The following is a 17,994-nucleotide window of genomic DNA, read 5'->3' on the forward strand; positions in this document are numbered from 1 at the left end:
ACTGCAAGTACTGCAGTTGGAACTCTAATTAATGCAACACAATATATTTTTATTTGGTCAAAAAGTTCTTTAGTGCTTCTGTTATTGATTCAATATTTTTCACCTCTAGCAGTCAATACTCGTAATCTAGTCTTTTTCCTATGTCTGTTGTAATTGACTTGAAAAATTTTCAGTCTCAGCCTAAACAAATTATAAGAGGTCTCATCTTGCAGTTGTTTCTTAAATTCTTATGAAATGACAACTAGTTCAGGTTAGGCCAAAAATTGTTCTGATGAAATCTGATTTAGCCGTGAGAATATACTAATGCAATAATGGTAGATGAAAATTATCTTGCTAATTTTATTTCCTGTATCCCTGTATTTTTTAAACTATTTAGCCCACAATTTAAAGTAAAATCAGGTAAAGATTAAAGACACGTTAGAAGAAATGTGAAAAAGATTGTATATATTAGAATTTTGTTGCAATAATTCCTTAACGACCCTGAACTGAGAGGAATGCTAGCAGCTTTATATACATTTTAATTCTCACAGACACCCACACAAAGGCGTGGGTCACAGTGTGAACAGACTAATAATGCTGTCATATTGAACTTAGCCAATTGTCAATTGAACTTAGCCTTGTTTGGTCACAATTAAAAAAAAAAAAGTTTTAATGCAAGTTGTGAATATAATTTGTAGAGGTTTCACAATAATTTTTACTAGCAAATAAAAAAACTGGTTTATTTTTTAATTATTCGCTTTTGAAATTTTGATAGGAAACTTCTGAGTTGAGCCAGAAGAATGTTTAATGGCCTGTCCTTTAATTAAGGTTATTTTGGCTATGTTGAAATACTACTGTGCTTATTAGCTGCCTAACACTCCTCCTACAGGCAAAATGAGAAAACTACATTACAGTTTTCAATGCTAGTAGAGAACTAAATAATTAAGAGCTATGTTAAAAAACAACAACAACAACAAAAAAAGAGGGTGATGGTGAATGCTGAGTAAAAATCCTGTCCACTGGTACCCTATTCTAATAAAACTAAGTGCTTTATTTCAAGTAAATTGAGCTGGGTGTTTTTCCTCCCATCATTGTTTTGGATTTTGCGCAGTTGGAGTGTGCATCGTGCTGCTCCTGCTGGTTTGGAACATGGCCAATATTTACATAACTGGTGGCCTACAGAGGTGTATCAGGCACTGAAATGGTCAAGGCTTTTGTACAATTTTTGCACCGAAGGTAGTTTACGTTTTGGCTTTTCCACATACACACGTTTAAAATTCATTGGACATGAAGTTAAAATTTGTTGAGCGCAAAGATTTTATAGCAAATTTGAACCTCTGAAGTGGCTTCTAGTGCATATAAAATAAAAAAAAAATTCAAGTTACTAAAACCACTTCATAACATCAAAGATGGCCTGTAGAGTGCTGAAAGACAGAGCTCTCTTCAGCCATTCTTGTGCATTGGTAGTTGTTGCTTCCTCTCTGATCAGGCTTTCCAGATCTTATTCTTCATTATAGCTCCTCCTGGAATAAACCTCTTATGTGTTTGGAAGTTTGGAGAGGAAATACTCTCTCCTACCCAAAGACATACAGCAATCTAAGGACATACATGTAAATAAATAAGTGCTGAAGCAAAATTTACTTTTTCTTTCTAATTATTTCAAAATTTTGTAGACTTTTGCTTCCCTCCCTCTCCCAAATGGCTTTGTGTGTTACAATTTATTAATTTCAGTAAAAATAACCGGTGTTATGGAGTGCATTGTGTTTTGCTGGGGTTTGGGTTATTTTTGTTACATGCAGTAAGCAAATCTCTGAAGTGCTTAGAGCACCAGAAAGTGTGAATTAACAAATTAAAATAGAAGTAGTGCTTTTAACTGTAGCTAAGGTGAAACAGTAGTTAAAATCTGGCCTCTTTTAAGAACTGGGCAATTTTTTGTATTGCAGCTGGGATATGGCTGCTAGGATAAGAACAGTGACTCTTCCAAAAATTGAGTTCTACAAAAGCTCACTCCCCTGTTGAGATACCTGCAAGTACTAGCAAATTGTGGTAACTGGAGCTAGTATTTTAGAAATACATTGAAAGATCTCGCAGATGTTTAAAGAAAAATAAATAAAGGAAACCATGACAGAAGTCTAGCTTGTCTCACTTCTTTTCCTAGTTTTGACTCTTTTGCTTCCATTTATGCACACTTGGAACCTGGACATTTAGGCAAAAATAACAGTCTTCCCAAACTCCTGATTTTAGGGCAGAACCACAAAACAAAGGAGTGTTTGAGAGTTGGACAAATAGCACTGATTTAAACTTACCATGTGGTAAATGCCAACAGATAACTGGTGTTGATGCTGGATGAAAAAAAGCTGTTATCAGTAACTGTTACAGTCCCACTGATTCTGGTCTGTGGCCTGAGTGCCAGTTTATTTCGGTGCCACATGAAAGCATCTCCTGTTTTGAAGTGTTGAACTAATTCTGTATTGCTTTTTCTGTGTGTAGAGGCCAAGCCCTTGGTTCTTGTTTGCTATGTGAAGAGGATGTTAAAGTGCTTTTGGAGTACGTGTGACTCCGTTCAAATGAGATGCACCTTTGGTGTCCTCCCTTCAGAATGCTGTTATCTGATACTTAAGAACAAAACATTCTTGAAAAAAGAAAATCTTTCTAAATTGTGCCTTAGAAATGGTCAGAAAATAACAAAATAATAGTTTTGTGATAATAGTTTTGACAAATATGAGGTCTGGAACCTTCTCAAACAATGAAAGGAGCTTTCTTCCTGTTACCAAAACACATCGAGTAGGAGGGGTTTTTGTTTGTTTGTTTTTCCTCCTGAATTGGAACAATGCCAAATATTCAAATGCTTAGCTTTTTTTCCTGCTATCGAAATGATTTATACATGCTCCTCTGGAGGTTGGCAAGCCTGCAGAAAACTTATTAGACATGGTATTTTTGTGTCTGTGTTGGACTTTTCTAGTTATTTTTCCTACTTGAACGATTCTCTATATGTTCTCACAAAGATTTTCCTGAAAACCTCATTTTTTTTTTCACTGCCTTTTTGACATGATGTATCAAAATAGATCCTCTGTCATTCTCTCATCAAATTTTAAAGTTCCTGGAATTCCTCAGTCTTAAGCCTTGAGCAGTTTTTCTACATAATTTCCAAACTTAAGCTGTTAGATGCAAAGAGAATGGATTTGCTCTCAATCTGGCTAACATTAGTCATTTTTACTGCCTTTATTGATATCTCTGTAGACATGAGCCTCTCTATTTTCATGTCCTTGTTCTTTGAGTGAATTAATTCTGTAACAGTAAGCATAACTTACATTAGGAGAGCACTGAGCATGTTTTCTGTTACAAAATAAATCTTATTTACTGTTCCATTTTAATTAGACTGTACTCATAACTTTCTAAATGTCATCGTGTTCATTTAAAAAGGCATGTTACCTGGTAACCAACTCTATGTTTTCATGGGAAGAGTTTCTTTCACAGCTAAGCCATGGTAAGATATTTGAACCTTTCTGCATTTTTGCATGATGCACACTTTTATTGATCACTTTTCACACAGATATTGATAAAAGCGTTGTTCCCATTGGTAATGCAAAGCTGAATATGCTAGCCTAAATAATGTGCTTGGAGGTTCCAGACAGGCCCTGCATGGAAGTAAATTCTGTAATTAATTGCCAAAAGTTACTGTAGTGGTAGGTGTTTCTGCAGCAAAATGATAAATCTCTTCCTTCTGTATAATCAAAACAACTCTAGTTTTTTACTTAAGAATTTTCAAAGCACAAAGCACTAGAACTTTGCTGGTACTAATTGGGGGATTTTGAAGTTATAGGCAATATAAACAATTTCTTAGTGTGAAGTGTCAAGATTGTATCACTTCTCTTTTTAATTTTTTCCTTGTTATTTTTTAGGAGAAAAGATATATACACTCACTATATCCACACACATGCTTGTGTGTGTGTATATACAGGAAGAGATAAGAGTGTTTTCAGTTCTTGTGAGCAGCCTTTGAATAGTCTGTAGAAATACTGTTGGAACAGGTACAGCTATGGAATGATTGTTTTAGACACCAAGACTAATAATTTTAGCAATGTTTAGGAACACTGGAGAAAAGCCTTGAACTATGTGAGCACCAGGGACAGACAAGCATGAAAGATTAATGTAATTTTGCATATAATGATGCACATTCTTACACAAAAAATCCATCTGCAAGTGTCATGTCAGTCAGCAAAAATCTTTGATGGGTGGCTGCAGCTGGGCTGTCTCTTCTGGCAAAGCTGCCCTAGAAAATGCTAAATGTAGTTATGATGCTTCGTGCCATCTGTAGTATGCCAGTTTATCCTGTCTTTGCTGGCATTTACTGTACTATATAGGGTATCAGCAAACACAGAGACATCAATGTGGAGTGACAGATTCGTTTCCTCCAGAGGCTATGAACTCTGGTGTATACTTGTGCCACCTTCCTCTGTGTGTTATATGCTGTTGTCACTGGTATTTGGCTTGATTTCATACTTCTGTGTTTAACTCCTCTTATTTTTGATTTAGCAATTTGCATATCCTAACACAAAGGCAATTAAATGTGATTGATCCTGAAGTAATTCAATCTTAACTGAGGATATGCTTATTTTCCTGAAGTTTACCAACTGTGTCAGTGTTAAAACTTGCATTTTGATGCAACAAACATCTTCTTGAATGATCTGAATTTAAATGCATGAAATAGCCATGAATCTGATAACAGCTGAAATTTAATGTTTGGCCTTTTTGGTAGCATAACTGTAAAATATAACTTCTCATACTTGTAATGCATTAATGACTTAAAAATAATCTGAATATAATTACTCTGTGTTCCTTTATGTTGGCTGGACAAAACAAAATTATCTAATCTGCTGATTGATGTTTTCCACAGTAACTGAATATGAAGGACATGCTCTCTCAGTCCTTAAAGAATGTGAACTGCAGGCATTTGATGGGTGAGTTGGTTAGTGACTGTGAATGTTAGTGAACCTCATCATGTTATATTTTATTTGTATTCAAATCAAAATTATGCTAGTGGGCATTCATGAGTTACTCTGCTTCTCATGTGTATGAAACATGGGAAATTCAGTTCTCATTAAATGCTTTGCTATTTATTGTTTACTGACAATAGAAATGTATCTTGGATTCATAAATAATGTTAAATAAACATAAAGCTTTCTGAAACATGCTTCATAAGGGTTTCAGTCTCTGTATTTGTAAGATTACAAAGATGAAGAAGGAAAAGCCTGGATTGTATCTTCTTTCACAAATATCTTCTACACTGAGTCATATTTGAATTGTTTCATCTTTGATCTCTGGGTAGACCCTGAGAACTTCCTCTGTAAGGCTTTCTTCAGCTTAGATCTTCAGCCAGATCTAAGTTGGAAGAATATAACCCTTTTGAAAGACCATAGGCATGTGTCTTTTGTACTCTACCTTTTTTTGCAATCCCCCTTTTTTTTTTTTTTTTTTTTTAAGAGATGCAAAAATATAGAAATGGCAACACAACGTGTTTTTTTTTTTAATTGACTGCAATATGTAAAAAATATAGCAACGTGCAGTTTCTGGGCTTCATTTTCTCTCTGGGAGAGTTATGGTTCCTTCCATGTTAACAGCAGATGTAATAAACTGAAGCTTATGATTTGCAGTAGTGAACTGGCAGTTTATATCTCAGTGCCTTCTGAAAGCAGCACTCCTATACGTTAATTCTTAGTCAAAGCTGCTTGTCTATATTTATAATTTCTCTGATTTCCGCTGTTACTAATCTATTTTGAAAGACCACAGGTGCATGTCTTACACACTACCTTTTTTTGCTCTCCCCCTTTTTTTGGTGGACACTGAAAATTGAGGCACTTTGTCAATTTGGTTTTTTCCCCCTGACTTGTTGCTTAGCTTTGGTGACAAAAAGAGAATACTGCATTTGTGATGCTACTGTCTCAGCTGGGTTTTCCTGTTTGTACAGAGACAGAAGAAGAATGTATGAACACATATTGCTTCATATCATATGTGAAGAGCATATGCCCATGCATATATTTCTTCCCTACTCAGGAGTCTAATGTATCAAGGATATTTAGAGTAGCCCAGGTTAGTGAGTCCTTAGTGAATAGTTGATTAAGAAAGTTGCATCTGATGGTCAAATCGATGTTTCTTTCTCTCATAAGCCTTCTTCAAGGTCCAGGTAAAATGTGTTTGCTCAAGACATTCTATTCCTTATGCATAGCAGGTTCTCACTGATTAGTATTGGAATCCCAGGTGCCTGATGGTATCTCTATTTCCAGCCAAAAAGGCAACTCTTGATGATTCATGCTAAAATAATAAAAATCAAAATTAGCAGCATTTTCATGTTATTCCTTGGACTCCATCTACACAGCACTCCAAAACCAGAGATAAATATATCTGTTTCAAAAGTTTTAATAGCCAGAGGACAATCCACAAAAGTCCTTCTGGGTATACAGTTTTTCAGACTTCAAAGATTAACTGGTTTTGCTACTGTGACAGAGAATTTTAAGCCTGGGAATAAACAAAAAATGAGTCAAAAGAAAGGTGAAGACTCCTGATTGCAAGCCGGAAAAAAATGTGCTTCAAACTTTTATATTCTGTTCATCAAACTATGTCTATTATTTTTTTATTAAATGTGTTTAGCTCGATAGAGGAATCATTCCTAAAAATTAGAGATTAAAAATCAGCTTGGAAATAATAATAGAAACTGAAGAAAAATGTTAAAGGAGATGAGGTAATTTAGTTTAAACATTTGATAACATTAATAGCATAATGATTTTTTTTCTTATAGAGATCTGATTGAGTGGTTGGACATAGTTTCACAACTGTGCCTTCATACATATACATGAAAAGAATATGATTCAGGCAAATTCCTCCCAAAGTAACTGTGACATTTCTGTCATAAATGCTTGGGATGTATCATTACTCTTCTTATCATTAAAATATGTTTATTAATTTGGAGAATCGCTGTAATATGTACTTAAATAAACAAAAACAAGGGAAAAAATGTTTGCTGTAACAGTGCTTTTACAGACAAATGCATTCCTCTCTATAGCCACAGCAGGTGGGAGTTTAATTATGTGCTCCAGAGGCAGTGATTAAGTACCTTTGTACAAAGGATTGCTGGCACTAGGATTTTATACCTTGCTAAATCCCTCAACTGCCTGCGTAGTGTATGAAAATAGCTGTTTTCAAGTGGGTTTTTTTATTTTATTGTAATATTTGGTGAGTTGTTATTATAAGGGCAATTAAAAGGCATTGGAATGTTTGTATGGGTCAGCACTGAAAGGTGTAAAGAGCTTTTCCATTGAGGCATTTAAATGTGTGTTTGGTTCTTCCATCTGATCAGTTGATGTGCATGATGTGTGATAAGGTAAGAAAGACTCTGTAAGTTTTTAAGTCTATTTACTCCTACTCAGACAGTAAGCAGAAATAAGAATGCTTAAGGGGCATTCAGGTAACATTTACTGATCTGACAGTGAAGCCCAAGCTTGTTGCTAAAGAAAGAATGTTGTTTAGCTTTTTGAAATATCATTATGTTTATGGTGTGGGGTAGCTGCCTTTCACCTGTTCGTTCAGCTGTGAAAGAGTTTGTTTTAAACTGTTTGGCATTTTTGTTTTCTGACAGGGTAGTTTGTGTTGGTGGAGATGGATCTGTCAGTGAAGTTGCTCATGGGCTACTCCTCAGAGCCCAGATAGATGCCGGGAAAGACACTGACTATGTATCAAAGCCTGTCAGAGCACCAGTCCCTCTGGGAGTAATACCAGCAGGTGAGAAGGAAAGCTACTGTTACATTTTGTTAGTGGTCTGTTTTAAGTCCCTCTGGCATGTTTCACAGTTTTGGCTACTAAAGGCAGTTCTTGGTGCTTCAGCTATGTAAGGGAGCTATTGAATAAATGTCCTAAATTAGTGATTTATATTGATTACAAATGACTTGATTTTAAATTGTAATGATAATTTATAGTAATGGCACAGATGAGCTCTTTGCCTGAAGGAAGAAGCTGAGAGAATAAAACAAAAATAATTTTCAGCTGATCTATACAAGATCAAGTTTCACCCTTATTTCCTGACAGAAATTATACCAAATGAAAACTTTGTTTTCTAGATTTTCTTTTCTTGCATCTCCAGTTTTCTTGGCAGAATTCTAGGTTGGATTCACACTTAGGATATATTTTAAAACAGTGTCCCAAAAATACATTGTGTGCATTATATTAAGGGAAAAAATGTACACAAAAAACTACTTTCTCTCTTCGGTAGTTTTACAGATGAAAACCTGTCCCTCTTAAAAAGTCATCTTGCTCTTTTATTAACTTGTGTCTTGTGGTGTGGTTTTGTTTGTGTTGGCGGGTTTGTATGCCCCTTCTCCTCAGGTTTTGTGTTTGCCCTCCTTGGCATGTGGCTTTGCCCAGCAGGAAGGCTTTAGGAAGAGCTGATGTGGTTTAACCCCAGCCAGCAGCCCAGCCCCACACAGCAGTTTGCTCACTGCCCCACCAGTGGGACTGGGGAGAGAATCAAACTGGAAAACTCTTGGGTTGAGATAAAGAGAGTTTCATAAAAAAAGCAAAAGCTGTGTGCACCAGCAAAACAGAACAAGGAATTAATTCCCTGCTTCCCATGGGCAGACAGGTGTTCAGCCACCTCCAGGACATCCCACCACACGTCACAGTGGCTTGGGAAGACAAACACCATCACTTCAAGTGTCCCACCCTTGCCCCCATTTTATATACTGAGCATGGTGTCATTGTCTGGAATATCCCTTTGGTCATTTGGGCTCACCTGTCCTGCCTGTGTCTCCTCCCACCCTCCCATACAACCTCAACTTCCTCAACAGCGTGTCAATACAAAAAGAAGAGATGGCCTTGGCTCTGTGTAAGCTCTGCTCAGCAATAACAAAAACATCTCTATGTTATCAACCCTGCATTCAGCACAAATCCAAAAACACAGCCCCATATTAGCCACTGTGAAGAAAGTTAACTACCCTAGCCAAAACCAGCACAAATCAGTACAGTCAGGGTTGATTCTGGACTAGAATATGAATCCCTTCTCTTGAAAAGAGAAGAGGTATTTTTGCATGAACACTTCTCTTCTGGTGTGGATGTTTGCTAAAACTACTTGATGTAGTTTCTCAGATGTTTTTAAGTGGTAAGGAAAAAATTCTTACAGCCAGTAAAAGAGCAAATCACTGTTTTTAATTTTCTACAGAAAAAAAAAAAAGAGCATGTCACTTTGAATGGAGCAAGCAGATTTTTAAATGCTTTGATTTGGTTTGCTCATGTAAAAGGAGGGTTAGTTGCTTGTAAAGGAGGAAGATTACATTGGCTTTTTCTCAGGTTAAAAACCCCTTAGTAAAAGAGACTACAGTCTCAAAGACATGAAGGTAATGAATTTGAGTGCAGAAGTTTGGCCATCACTTAGCAGCTCAGTTACTCTGAATACCTCGATGGTGCTGAGACAGAATCTGTCCAGCACCTGACTCCATGCTGTGTGTAGGTCACTGTGCCTCATCACTGCTGTTTACTCTCAGTTTAGGGCAGATATGTCATGATCAGAAAGGACTTGTAAACCCAAAAGAATTCTGTGCAGTTTCTTACACAGAATGGGATAGATTTTGTAGAAGAGGATCAGAACAGTTTATAAAATGATATTGTGAGAAACTTTAATAGGTTCTTAAAAGTAATCTGTTGTTTGATTTCCATATTCTTGATATGCCATGAGGTAGTCAGTTAGGAAACACATAAATATGATACTTGCTCTTATGAGGATGTAATTCTGTTCAGTTAACTTTTTTCTCTCCACCAGAAATCCATTGTACAAAACTGAGGATTTTCCAGCCAAGCAGAAACAACAACTGAATTACAGGATAGTATTATGTGGGTGGCTTAAAATCTAGGTTTAGCCTCTATAATAAGTACTTAAGACAGCATTTTGAACTTTCAGTCGTCTTGATGGGAAGGAGATGCTCTTCAAACAATTTACCTCCTGAAGAGAAAGGTCCAGAGGGGAGTATGTTTTTACTGAAATACTCTTCTGAGCTGCCTTATTGTGGTCCAAATCAAATGGATGAGATGTGGGGAAGCCTGCAGTTGTACTGCTGGCCATTAGCAAGAGTGTTTGTTGCTATGGGAACTACTGCTAAGAAACTGTACGGAGGGGGAAACAGAGAAAGGGGAGGGGGAACTGTGGAAGGACATTAAAAAAGCTATCCAGTTGTTACAGAGCAAGAGACAATCTATATCTGATGCCTGTGAACCTCTTGGTCCAAACTGGTTCATTTCAATAAATTCGTAAATCCCAGTTAATTCAGAAAATAAAATATTACTGAGGGACTGTTAATTTCTGTGATATTTCAGGCAAAGAACCAAAATGTTGATGCAGTTTTCATCAGAATTTTAGCTATGCTTGACTAGGAAGTCATTACATCACATTTATCTGTTTGGATGGGGGAGACATTAACAGCCTTATGAATATTCATGTTGTCTGGTTAATTAAGTTAATTGTACTGCAGAAGTGCTTGCACTTCCAAGGACAGTTTTTTTTCTCTACAGTTTCTGCTTGGTACCTTCATCAGTCATGCTTTACATGACCTGCAGATACTCTGTTCTTACTGAGATACTTTTGCACTTCTGGTGGGAAAGAGGTGGTAGGAAGTTGTTTATTATGTTAGGAAAGTCAGTTGATATTTTGAACAGAATTACATTGTTGGGCTAATAAAATCTTCTTTGTTTCTATAAAAAAATGCTGATGGTAGAGATGCTGGAATTGTATGGATGAAACCTTTTCCCATTAAATTGAGTAGCTAAAATGAGAACTAAAAATTGCTTACTAAACAGGTCTTAGTGACTTACTATTGTGTGAGCAGTGCAAGTCATGGGCATCAAAGGTTTTTAGTCTCTGAAGTAATATGATAGGGTTCAGGGGAACAATTGTTATTGGTAAATAATATCTTGAGCTTGCATAGGGGAAAGAGATAACTTGGGAGTGTGAATAATGGCATTAAAACCAGTATTGAATCACCATTTAAATCGGAAAAATTTCTATCATTATTTTTGTATAACGTTTATCGTTGTTGCTTCATTTATTGGCTGCATGTTTTGGGTTTGCTTGTTTGTGTTGGTTTGGGTTATTTTGTCTGGCATCCTGCTTGTATAGGATTTAGTTAATGAGGCACATAGTTGTTATTGGGATCAAAAATGCTGATAGGCATGGATTAATGGAGGTTTTACAGAATAGGATGGTGCTTGCTCCCACAAAACTGTGATTGGTCTAGTTCTTCAGCTTGTGAAAGGATGGATGTGATAATTTTGTTTTTGAACCCAGAACTTGCTTTATCTTCCTGGGAGTCCTGAAAGGATGGGATTTTGCCTTGTTTACTTCTGCAAATGTTAATGAGCTCCAAAGATTTAAGAGAAGGATGCAATTACTTGTGCCTATCCTGTTTAGTAGGAATGAGACTTAAGTCTCATTAAAGTCAGTTTGAAGATTGGTACCGACTTCAGCTGTGGTCATTTGGTATCTTGCTGCCATCTGCATTGATAAATTACTCTTAAATCAGGATTGCAGCTTAAACGCATACCAAGCTTGATCTTCCAAACTATATTCAACCTCGTGCTCTTTTATTAGCTTGATCTTCAGTGAGAAGTGAAATATTGTATTTTAGAATAGCAACTGCCCTATTTTGACATACAGGAAGTAAGCGTGGTTTGACTTGTAACGATCTGCTGCTTGTGTGTGTGATTTCCTTTGTTTTGGGCACATACCCATAACAGTTGATCAGAGCTGTATTGTTCTGATTGAAGGAAATGTTTGAGGATTTTTGAGTTACATCTTTTGCTGCCTTCACTGGCAAAGCAGAGCTAGCTGGATCTGGAAGTTCAATCCCAGAAGTCATTCAAACATGGAATAGTGTTGGGCATATACTTGTAGTATTCTGTGAGGAATGGCTTTTTAGGTCAAATGTAGGGGTTTTTGTAGTTTTTGGCTATGTGTTACCTTAAAGATGTACCTCATTTCATATAGCAGGAACTCAGAGCTCCTCCCTCTGATGTTATGGCAGCTTTCCATGAAGTTCTGAATTATTTTCAGAGCCTAAGGTGCTCTAAGGACTTAACAGATGATCTGTGAGATTCCCAGTTACACTACTATTTTTTATTTAGAGAAAATACTGGAAAAAATCAAAGGTATATTCCTGAATAAGAATGGCATGATGTTTTTAGAGCTTTGTAATTATATACATCAGTCTTTGTGAATTCAGGGTTTTTTTCTACACTTTGAATGATATCAAAGCAGAATTTGAGGATAAAAATATATTCAATCTGGTGCACAATGCTTTAAAAGTGCTTATTTAAATATTGAGTGCTTGTTGTCTGACATGTGATAGTCTTTCCCTTTCCTCTCTTCTTTCCCCTACTTTAGAAAAACAAGTAATTCTTCCATAAAACTCAGGGCAAATTTAAGATCCAGTATTGTCTATTGCTGATGTAGCTTATTAAATAATTCAAACAAGAAAATAATTTGAAAATCTATGTAAGCTTATTTTTGTATGGGAATGTTAGGTTCTAAAATGTTCTTTTGCAATTTTTGTTCTTTTAATTAAACTGTTATTGAATTATTCATCCCTTAATCAGTGATATGAAGAAGTCAATATTCTGCCTGTTTGGTGACAGGCCTTTATTTTTCCAGAGGTGAAATCTTTTGCTCTGCTGCTTGGCTATGTAATGCCAGAAATGAGAAAAATCAATTTGAATTTCTTTTTAAACTATACCCATTTAGGAAAGACACAGCTACTCCCTCTTCATGATTTTAAAAATAAATTGATATTAAAAAGTCAGCTGATACACAGTATTTAATGTCCTAGGCATTAAAGCAGAAGGGCAAAATTTACATATGTATCTCTATGTTTCTTACCCAGGTAAAGTGCCTTGACAGATCAATCACCACCGGTCATGGGCCTTCAGAACTCTGCTTCTTTCTTTTACAGCCTGACAGCTGATTTCCCACTCTCTCTTTCAACTCTGTGCTGACATTGCTGGATTTTGACTTTTTCTTCTATTTGCCACCTGATTTACTCACTCCCTTGTTCCAAAATCTGCTCTGCCCTTCTCTCTGGTGGCTGGTAGAACGACTGGCTGCCAGTGTCCAGGCAGTGACAAATGAAAGTGAGATGGATCTGTTTTGGTGCACTCAATGCAAGTCACCTCTTTGTCATACGCCACATTCTGCCTTCTCTGCTTTTCAGTCATTGAGTTCTTATTTGTGAAGCTGATGTGCAGTAATTAATTTTATTCACTGTTCCTTCTAAGAATCTAAAATGTAGCCTGCAAGAAGCACAGCAGCTATCTTTGACTAGATTAAATATCATTTGGCTTGGAAAATGTACAGTTTTACACTGTCTGGATATTATTTGACCAACCTAAAAATATTCCCCAAATACATCATGAATCTTATCTTATTCGATAATCTGCCTTCTAGCTCCTTAGTACAGCATTTGGGTATATAAGATGTGATTATTAGGGAGATGGTTTAAAAACCCAAACACGCAATGTTTTGAAAAGCTTGTACCTCTCCCCACTTTGTTTATTATGGCACTTATGAATGAATTTGCAGAGAAGATTTTATAGACCTCTGGAAATTTTAAAGGCTGTAATTTAATACTACTCAGCATTTCTGCTGTTAACAAGACAATTTATGGGGAGGCTTTATTTTTTTTGAAAATTCAGTAATTAAAAATGTTATTCTTGTTCTTCTGTATCTCTCATGTTTTTGACAGCAGGTTTTGTTCATTTTTACAGGTACTACAAATATTTTGGCCCATACACTCTATGGTATTAAACATGCAGTGACAGCAACCTTGCACATTGTAATGGGTAAATATTTTTACATTCATTTCCAGACTTTAAATAATAAAGCAGTGTGTAGAAGTTTGTCATAACCGGTTGCTCAGTTAAGGCATAGCATTTTCCTGTGTCACTGTAACCTGTATTGTAAGGCTTTTGAACCCAAATGATTCTATCCTGCTTTGAGCTCCAGGTAAATTTCTTTTAAATACTAACAGTTTCTACAAGAAAGCTTTATTTGTAGAAAAAAACTGTATCATTTGCCACTAGGTCTGCACAATAAAAGGGTTTTGAATGTGAAAATGTAATTATGCTAAAAGGGAAAAGTATGTTGCTAGTGCAAACCTTATTTTTGGCTCTTAGGAAATAGCAAATACTTTGTCAGGCAATGTTAATTTTACTCTCAAAGCTGTCTTTCTTAGAAATTTTTTAAAATTAAAAAAAGAGAAAAAAAGAGTAAGGTACCTCTTGAGTATCTCTTCTCTTGGTCTTGCAGTCTGCAGTGGAACAGCCTTTGCTCTGTTTCTCAAGTTGTATACAAAGCCCTTTACAGGCAGAATCTAAACCTGTTTTTCTTTAAAAATCAGAGACACTGAAACCAGTGGAAGATGCCCAGGGTCTGTTAAAGAAAAAGTGTCTTGAACAGGATTATATGTTTATATTTTATATCTGTAAATATGAATATATTAAAAACCTATATTTAAGAGTTCCCATATATCCCCCAGTATTACATATATTTGGTGAAATGGTTGCAGAGATTTATGCAAATAGCAGTGATATTACATTTTCCTTGATTCTGGTTGTTGAAAATGTGCACAGAATTAAGAATCAGACCCTTTGCAGCCTTATGAGGTAGCTGAATGTTTTACCATAACTTTAACATTTTCAAGCATCTGAAATGACTGCTTTGATAGAGTTTTAATTTTATCTTGATTGATTCTGGTTTCGATTAGTAAAACTTCATTTCCTAGAGAGAGGAATCTGGAGGGGTTTTTTTTCCCCCAGCTAAAGCAGATGAAAAGGAAATGGTAAGTTGCGTGCCATTTGAAATATAGATGTTATTTTTTGTTTTCTGTTCTCTCTCTGTGAACTTTTAGGACACATCCAAGCGGTAGATGTGTGCACTTTCAGCACTCCAAGCAAGCTGCTGCGCTTTGGGTTCTCGGCCATGTTTGGGTTTGGCGCCAGGACTTTGGCTTTGGCCGAGGAGCACCGCTGGATGCCCTCCAGCCAGAGGAAGGACTTTGCTTTCATCAAAACACTGGCAGATCTCAAGTATGCCAAGAAATGTTATGTTTTCTCTAGTATTTCTCATTTTCTCGAGGAAAGGGAAATAATGAATCTGATAGAGCAGTAGTTCATCTTGACTGCAGACAGATTTAACTCAGATGCGCTGTATATCCCTCTTACGGGTTCAAGAGGAGATAAATTCTGTACATTCAGAATCTCCTTAAAATCATCTTAACTTTGATAATAGTCAGAATATTTGTTTACATCACAGTAAATGTCAATATTTTCTAGGCCAGAGGAATGTGAATTATCATTTCTCCCTCTACAAATTCTGCAGGAAGACTCTCATGAGAAGGACATGTAAGTAAAGCTGACTATAGAAATTCCAAACCTACAACAATGTGTTTTTGAAGAATGAAATTCTACAGATCCTTTACTTTGTTCAAATTTAAATGACAGGTGATACAATCTTAAAAAAAATATTTATTTTGACACCTGCAAACATGTACATATTGTACAGTGTTTCCTGTGGAGTATTATAGAGGATTTTGTTACAAGGCAGTCTTCCACTCAGTGTTATTGATTTGCTCAGTTCCACTAATAGTTACTTTTTTTATAAAGTATGTGTTGCTTAAATGTGCAAATGACTTTAATTTTTTTTTACCTACATGTTTCCACCCTTTTAGAAAGAAGAAAGAGAGAACGAAAAAAGGTGAGTTTCTGCTTTTAGGATTTTTTAAAAGTGAACCACAGCTGATTAAACGGAGTAATATAGAATGACTCTGTTATATTTAGGTAGCAAGGATCAATGGCAGAAAATTCAGGGTCACTTCCTGAATGTGAGCATTATGGCAATCCCTTGTCTGTGTTCAATGGCACCAAGAGGCTTGGCACCTAATACGAGGTCAGTATGGGTTTAGAGAATTAGTCACGTCTATAAATTCTGACATCTTACCTTAAGACCTTGGCTTTTCCGAGAATATGAGCCTATGTTTAGGTAGTCTAGTCCCTCTGGACTGGGGGAGGGAGTGTAGACTGCAGCAGACTCGATAATCCCAGGAATTGTAATCAGTTTTTGGATCAGGCAAATAAGGTCAAGCAGTCTAACTAGAATTATGAGTGGATAATTGCTGTGATTAAATTAGTTGGCAAGTCTGACTTAAGTAGTAGTCATCGAGCAGTCATCTGTCATAGGATTTGGCTTTATGGGGAAACTTCACCCTTAGACTTTATTTTATTTTTTTAGATATAAAAGTGGCCCTTGTCCTCTGCCCTACAGCCAGCAAAAATGAAATATGAGTCTTTCTCACGTTATTAAGTACTAAAGTTCACACTTGTCTTTTTCTTACTATTATTTTTTGTTTGGTTTCCCTCAGAACTTGAGAAATGAAGCTTCTACATGCAGGGTTTGGGGAAACAAAGGAGTATGTAAATGTTTTTTGACATTGACTCATTTTGCCTTTAGCTTCTTGTTAAGAGCCAGCTGTGTGGTGACCAAAGCAGTTCTTAGGTGGTAAATATTTGTACCTGTTGTATCCAGTTGGTAATTGAGCAGAATAGCAAGTAAATATTTGTATTGTATGCAAAGTACAAAATGCTTCCTCCAAACAGAATGCAGAGACTCGTGTGTGTGCATGAATGCATACCAAAAAACCCCCACACTCAGGGAAGTTTATGGAATGAGTCTCTTTTGTTTCATTACATTGTCACTAGGTGAAGTTAGAGAAGAATTGATGAGGTGCTTTTCTTCAAACTTGCTGGCTTATCTAGGAGAATTTGACTTCTTGGAAACAATGTAGAACCAAATTATTTATGATTAAACTCCTAATGTGGAATTTTCTTTGCTAGCAGGGTGCTGCTAATCTCATAGTCCTTAAGATAGTGCTCTGATGCTGTCTCATCTTAGGAACTTTGTTCTACATCAAATGTTTTTATATTCCAGTCAGTTGGAAAATTCTGATGAGAATTTTAGCTTTGCTTTCTCCATCTGCTTTTCCCCATTTCTCAGTGACAAGGAATTTTGTGACAAGTCCATGCAATTATTGCAGGTTTGAATGAGCCAGTTTCTCTCCCAGTGTAGCTGCTCAGTGGATCTCCCTATGTTTTTGTGTTTAAAAATATCCTTTGTTCTTTCATCTCTTTTTAAAAATAATCTTAAAGTGTGGTCAGCTAGTAGAGTAGGAAGGGTAGACTCAAAGAGGAGCTTCCTTTGTTATAGTATTGACTGTAAGTCTTTTCAATATGGGAAACAAAATCGTGGCAGTGATTGTTAGAGACTCGAGACCCACTGTGGAAGGAACTCATCTAGGTTTCTTCTCTCTCTTCTTTTTCCCCAAGAGGTTTCTGCCATGTGAAGACATTTGAAGTGGGATGCAAGCTTTGGCTGCTGCCTGTAACACCAGTTACACTGGTCTAAATTTGTAGAAACATGTCCAGATACATTTTGCTGTCTGCGTATGTGAGCCGAGTGGGATGTGCTTTTCACAGCATAGGTGTTGTGCTTCACTGCAGATGGGGCTTTCTAGAGAGTTAATGAGAATTGTTAGTCATTTCCAAAGATGAAAGGCCCTAGTGCTGAATGCCCAGTAGTGTGCTGTGCCCTTTTATTGAAACAAATATGATAAGGAGGCAACTTTTTAAATGTCATCATCACTCTTCCCTGAATCAGCAAAGTACTGCTGTGCCAGGTGACTTGCTTAATGTTTATGTAACAATTACCCTGCAGATAGTGCTGTTACCACAGTCTGAGAAAATTCCTGATGCAGCTGTTCAGTAGCTATTTGACCTATCACTCTCAGTGCTGCTAGGCTGGAAGCGATTTTTTAAACACTCTTAAGATATTCTCCAAATATAGATGCTGAATAAATAAATATATGTATGGAATGTACATATATATATGTAGATATAGAGGAAGACAGGAAATAGACCATCTCTCTGCAGAAGGCA

The 17,994-nt window shown here is 36.4% G+C and overlaps 1 protein-coding gene across 1 annotated transcript in view; it reads left to right on the top strand.

Annotated features, from left to right (window-relative positions):
- Nucleotides 1–17,994, top strand: part of CERKL (ceramide kinase like) — a 51,502-nt gene that overhangs the window by 29,896 nt on the left and 3,612 nt on the right. The window contains exons 4-10 of the mRNA XM_066323307.1: nt 4,877–4,940; nt 7,613–7,755; nt 13,774–13,848; nt 14,916–15,093; nt 15,340–15,408; nt 15,735–15,760; nt 15,844–15,952. Of these exons, the coding sequence (XP_066179404.1) occupies nt 4,877–4,940; nt 7,613–7,755; nt 13,774–13,848; nt 14,916–15,093; nt 15,340–15,408; nt 15,735–15,760; nt 15,844–15,952 (664 nt within the window). The remainder of the gene's footprint in view (nt 1–4,876; nt 4,941–7,612; nt 7,756–13,773; nt 13,849–14,915; nt 15,094–15,339; nt 15,409–15,734; nt 15,761–15,843; nt 15,953–17,994) is intronic.

Source organism: Sylvia atricapilla, chromosome 7 (assembly GCF_009819655.1).
Source record: "Sylvia atricapilla isolate bSylAtr1 chromosome 7, bSylAtr1.pri, whole genome shotgun sequence".
Lineage (NCBI taxonomy): Eukaryota > Metazoa > Chordata > Aves > Passeriformes > Sylviidae > Sylvia > Sylvia atricapilla.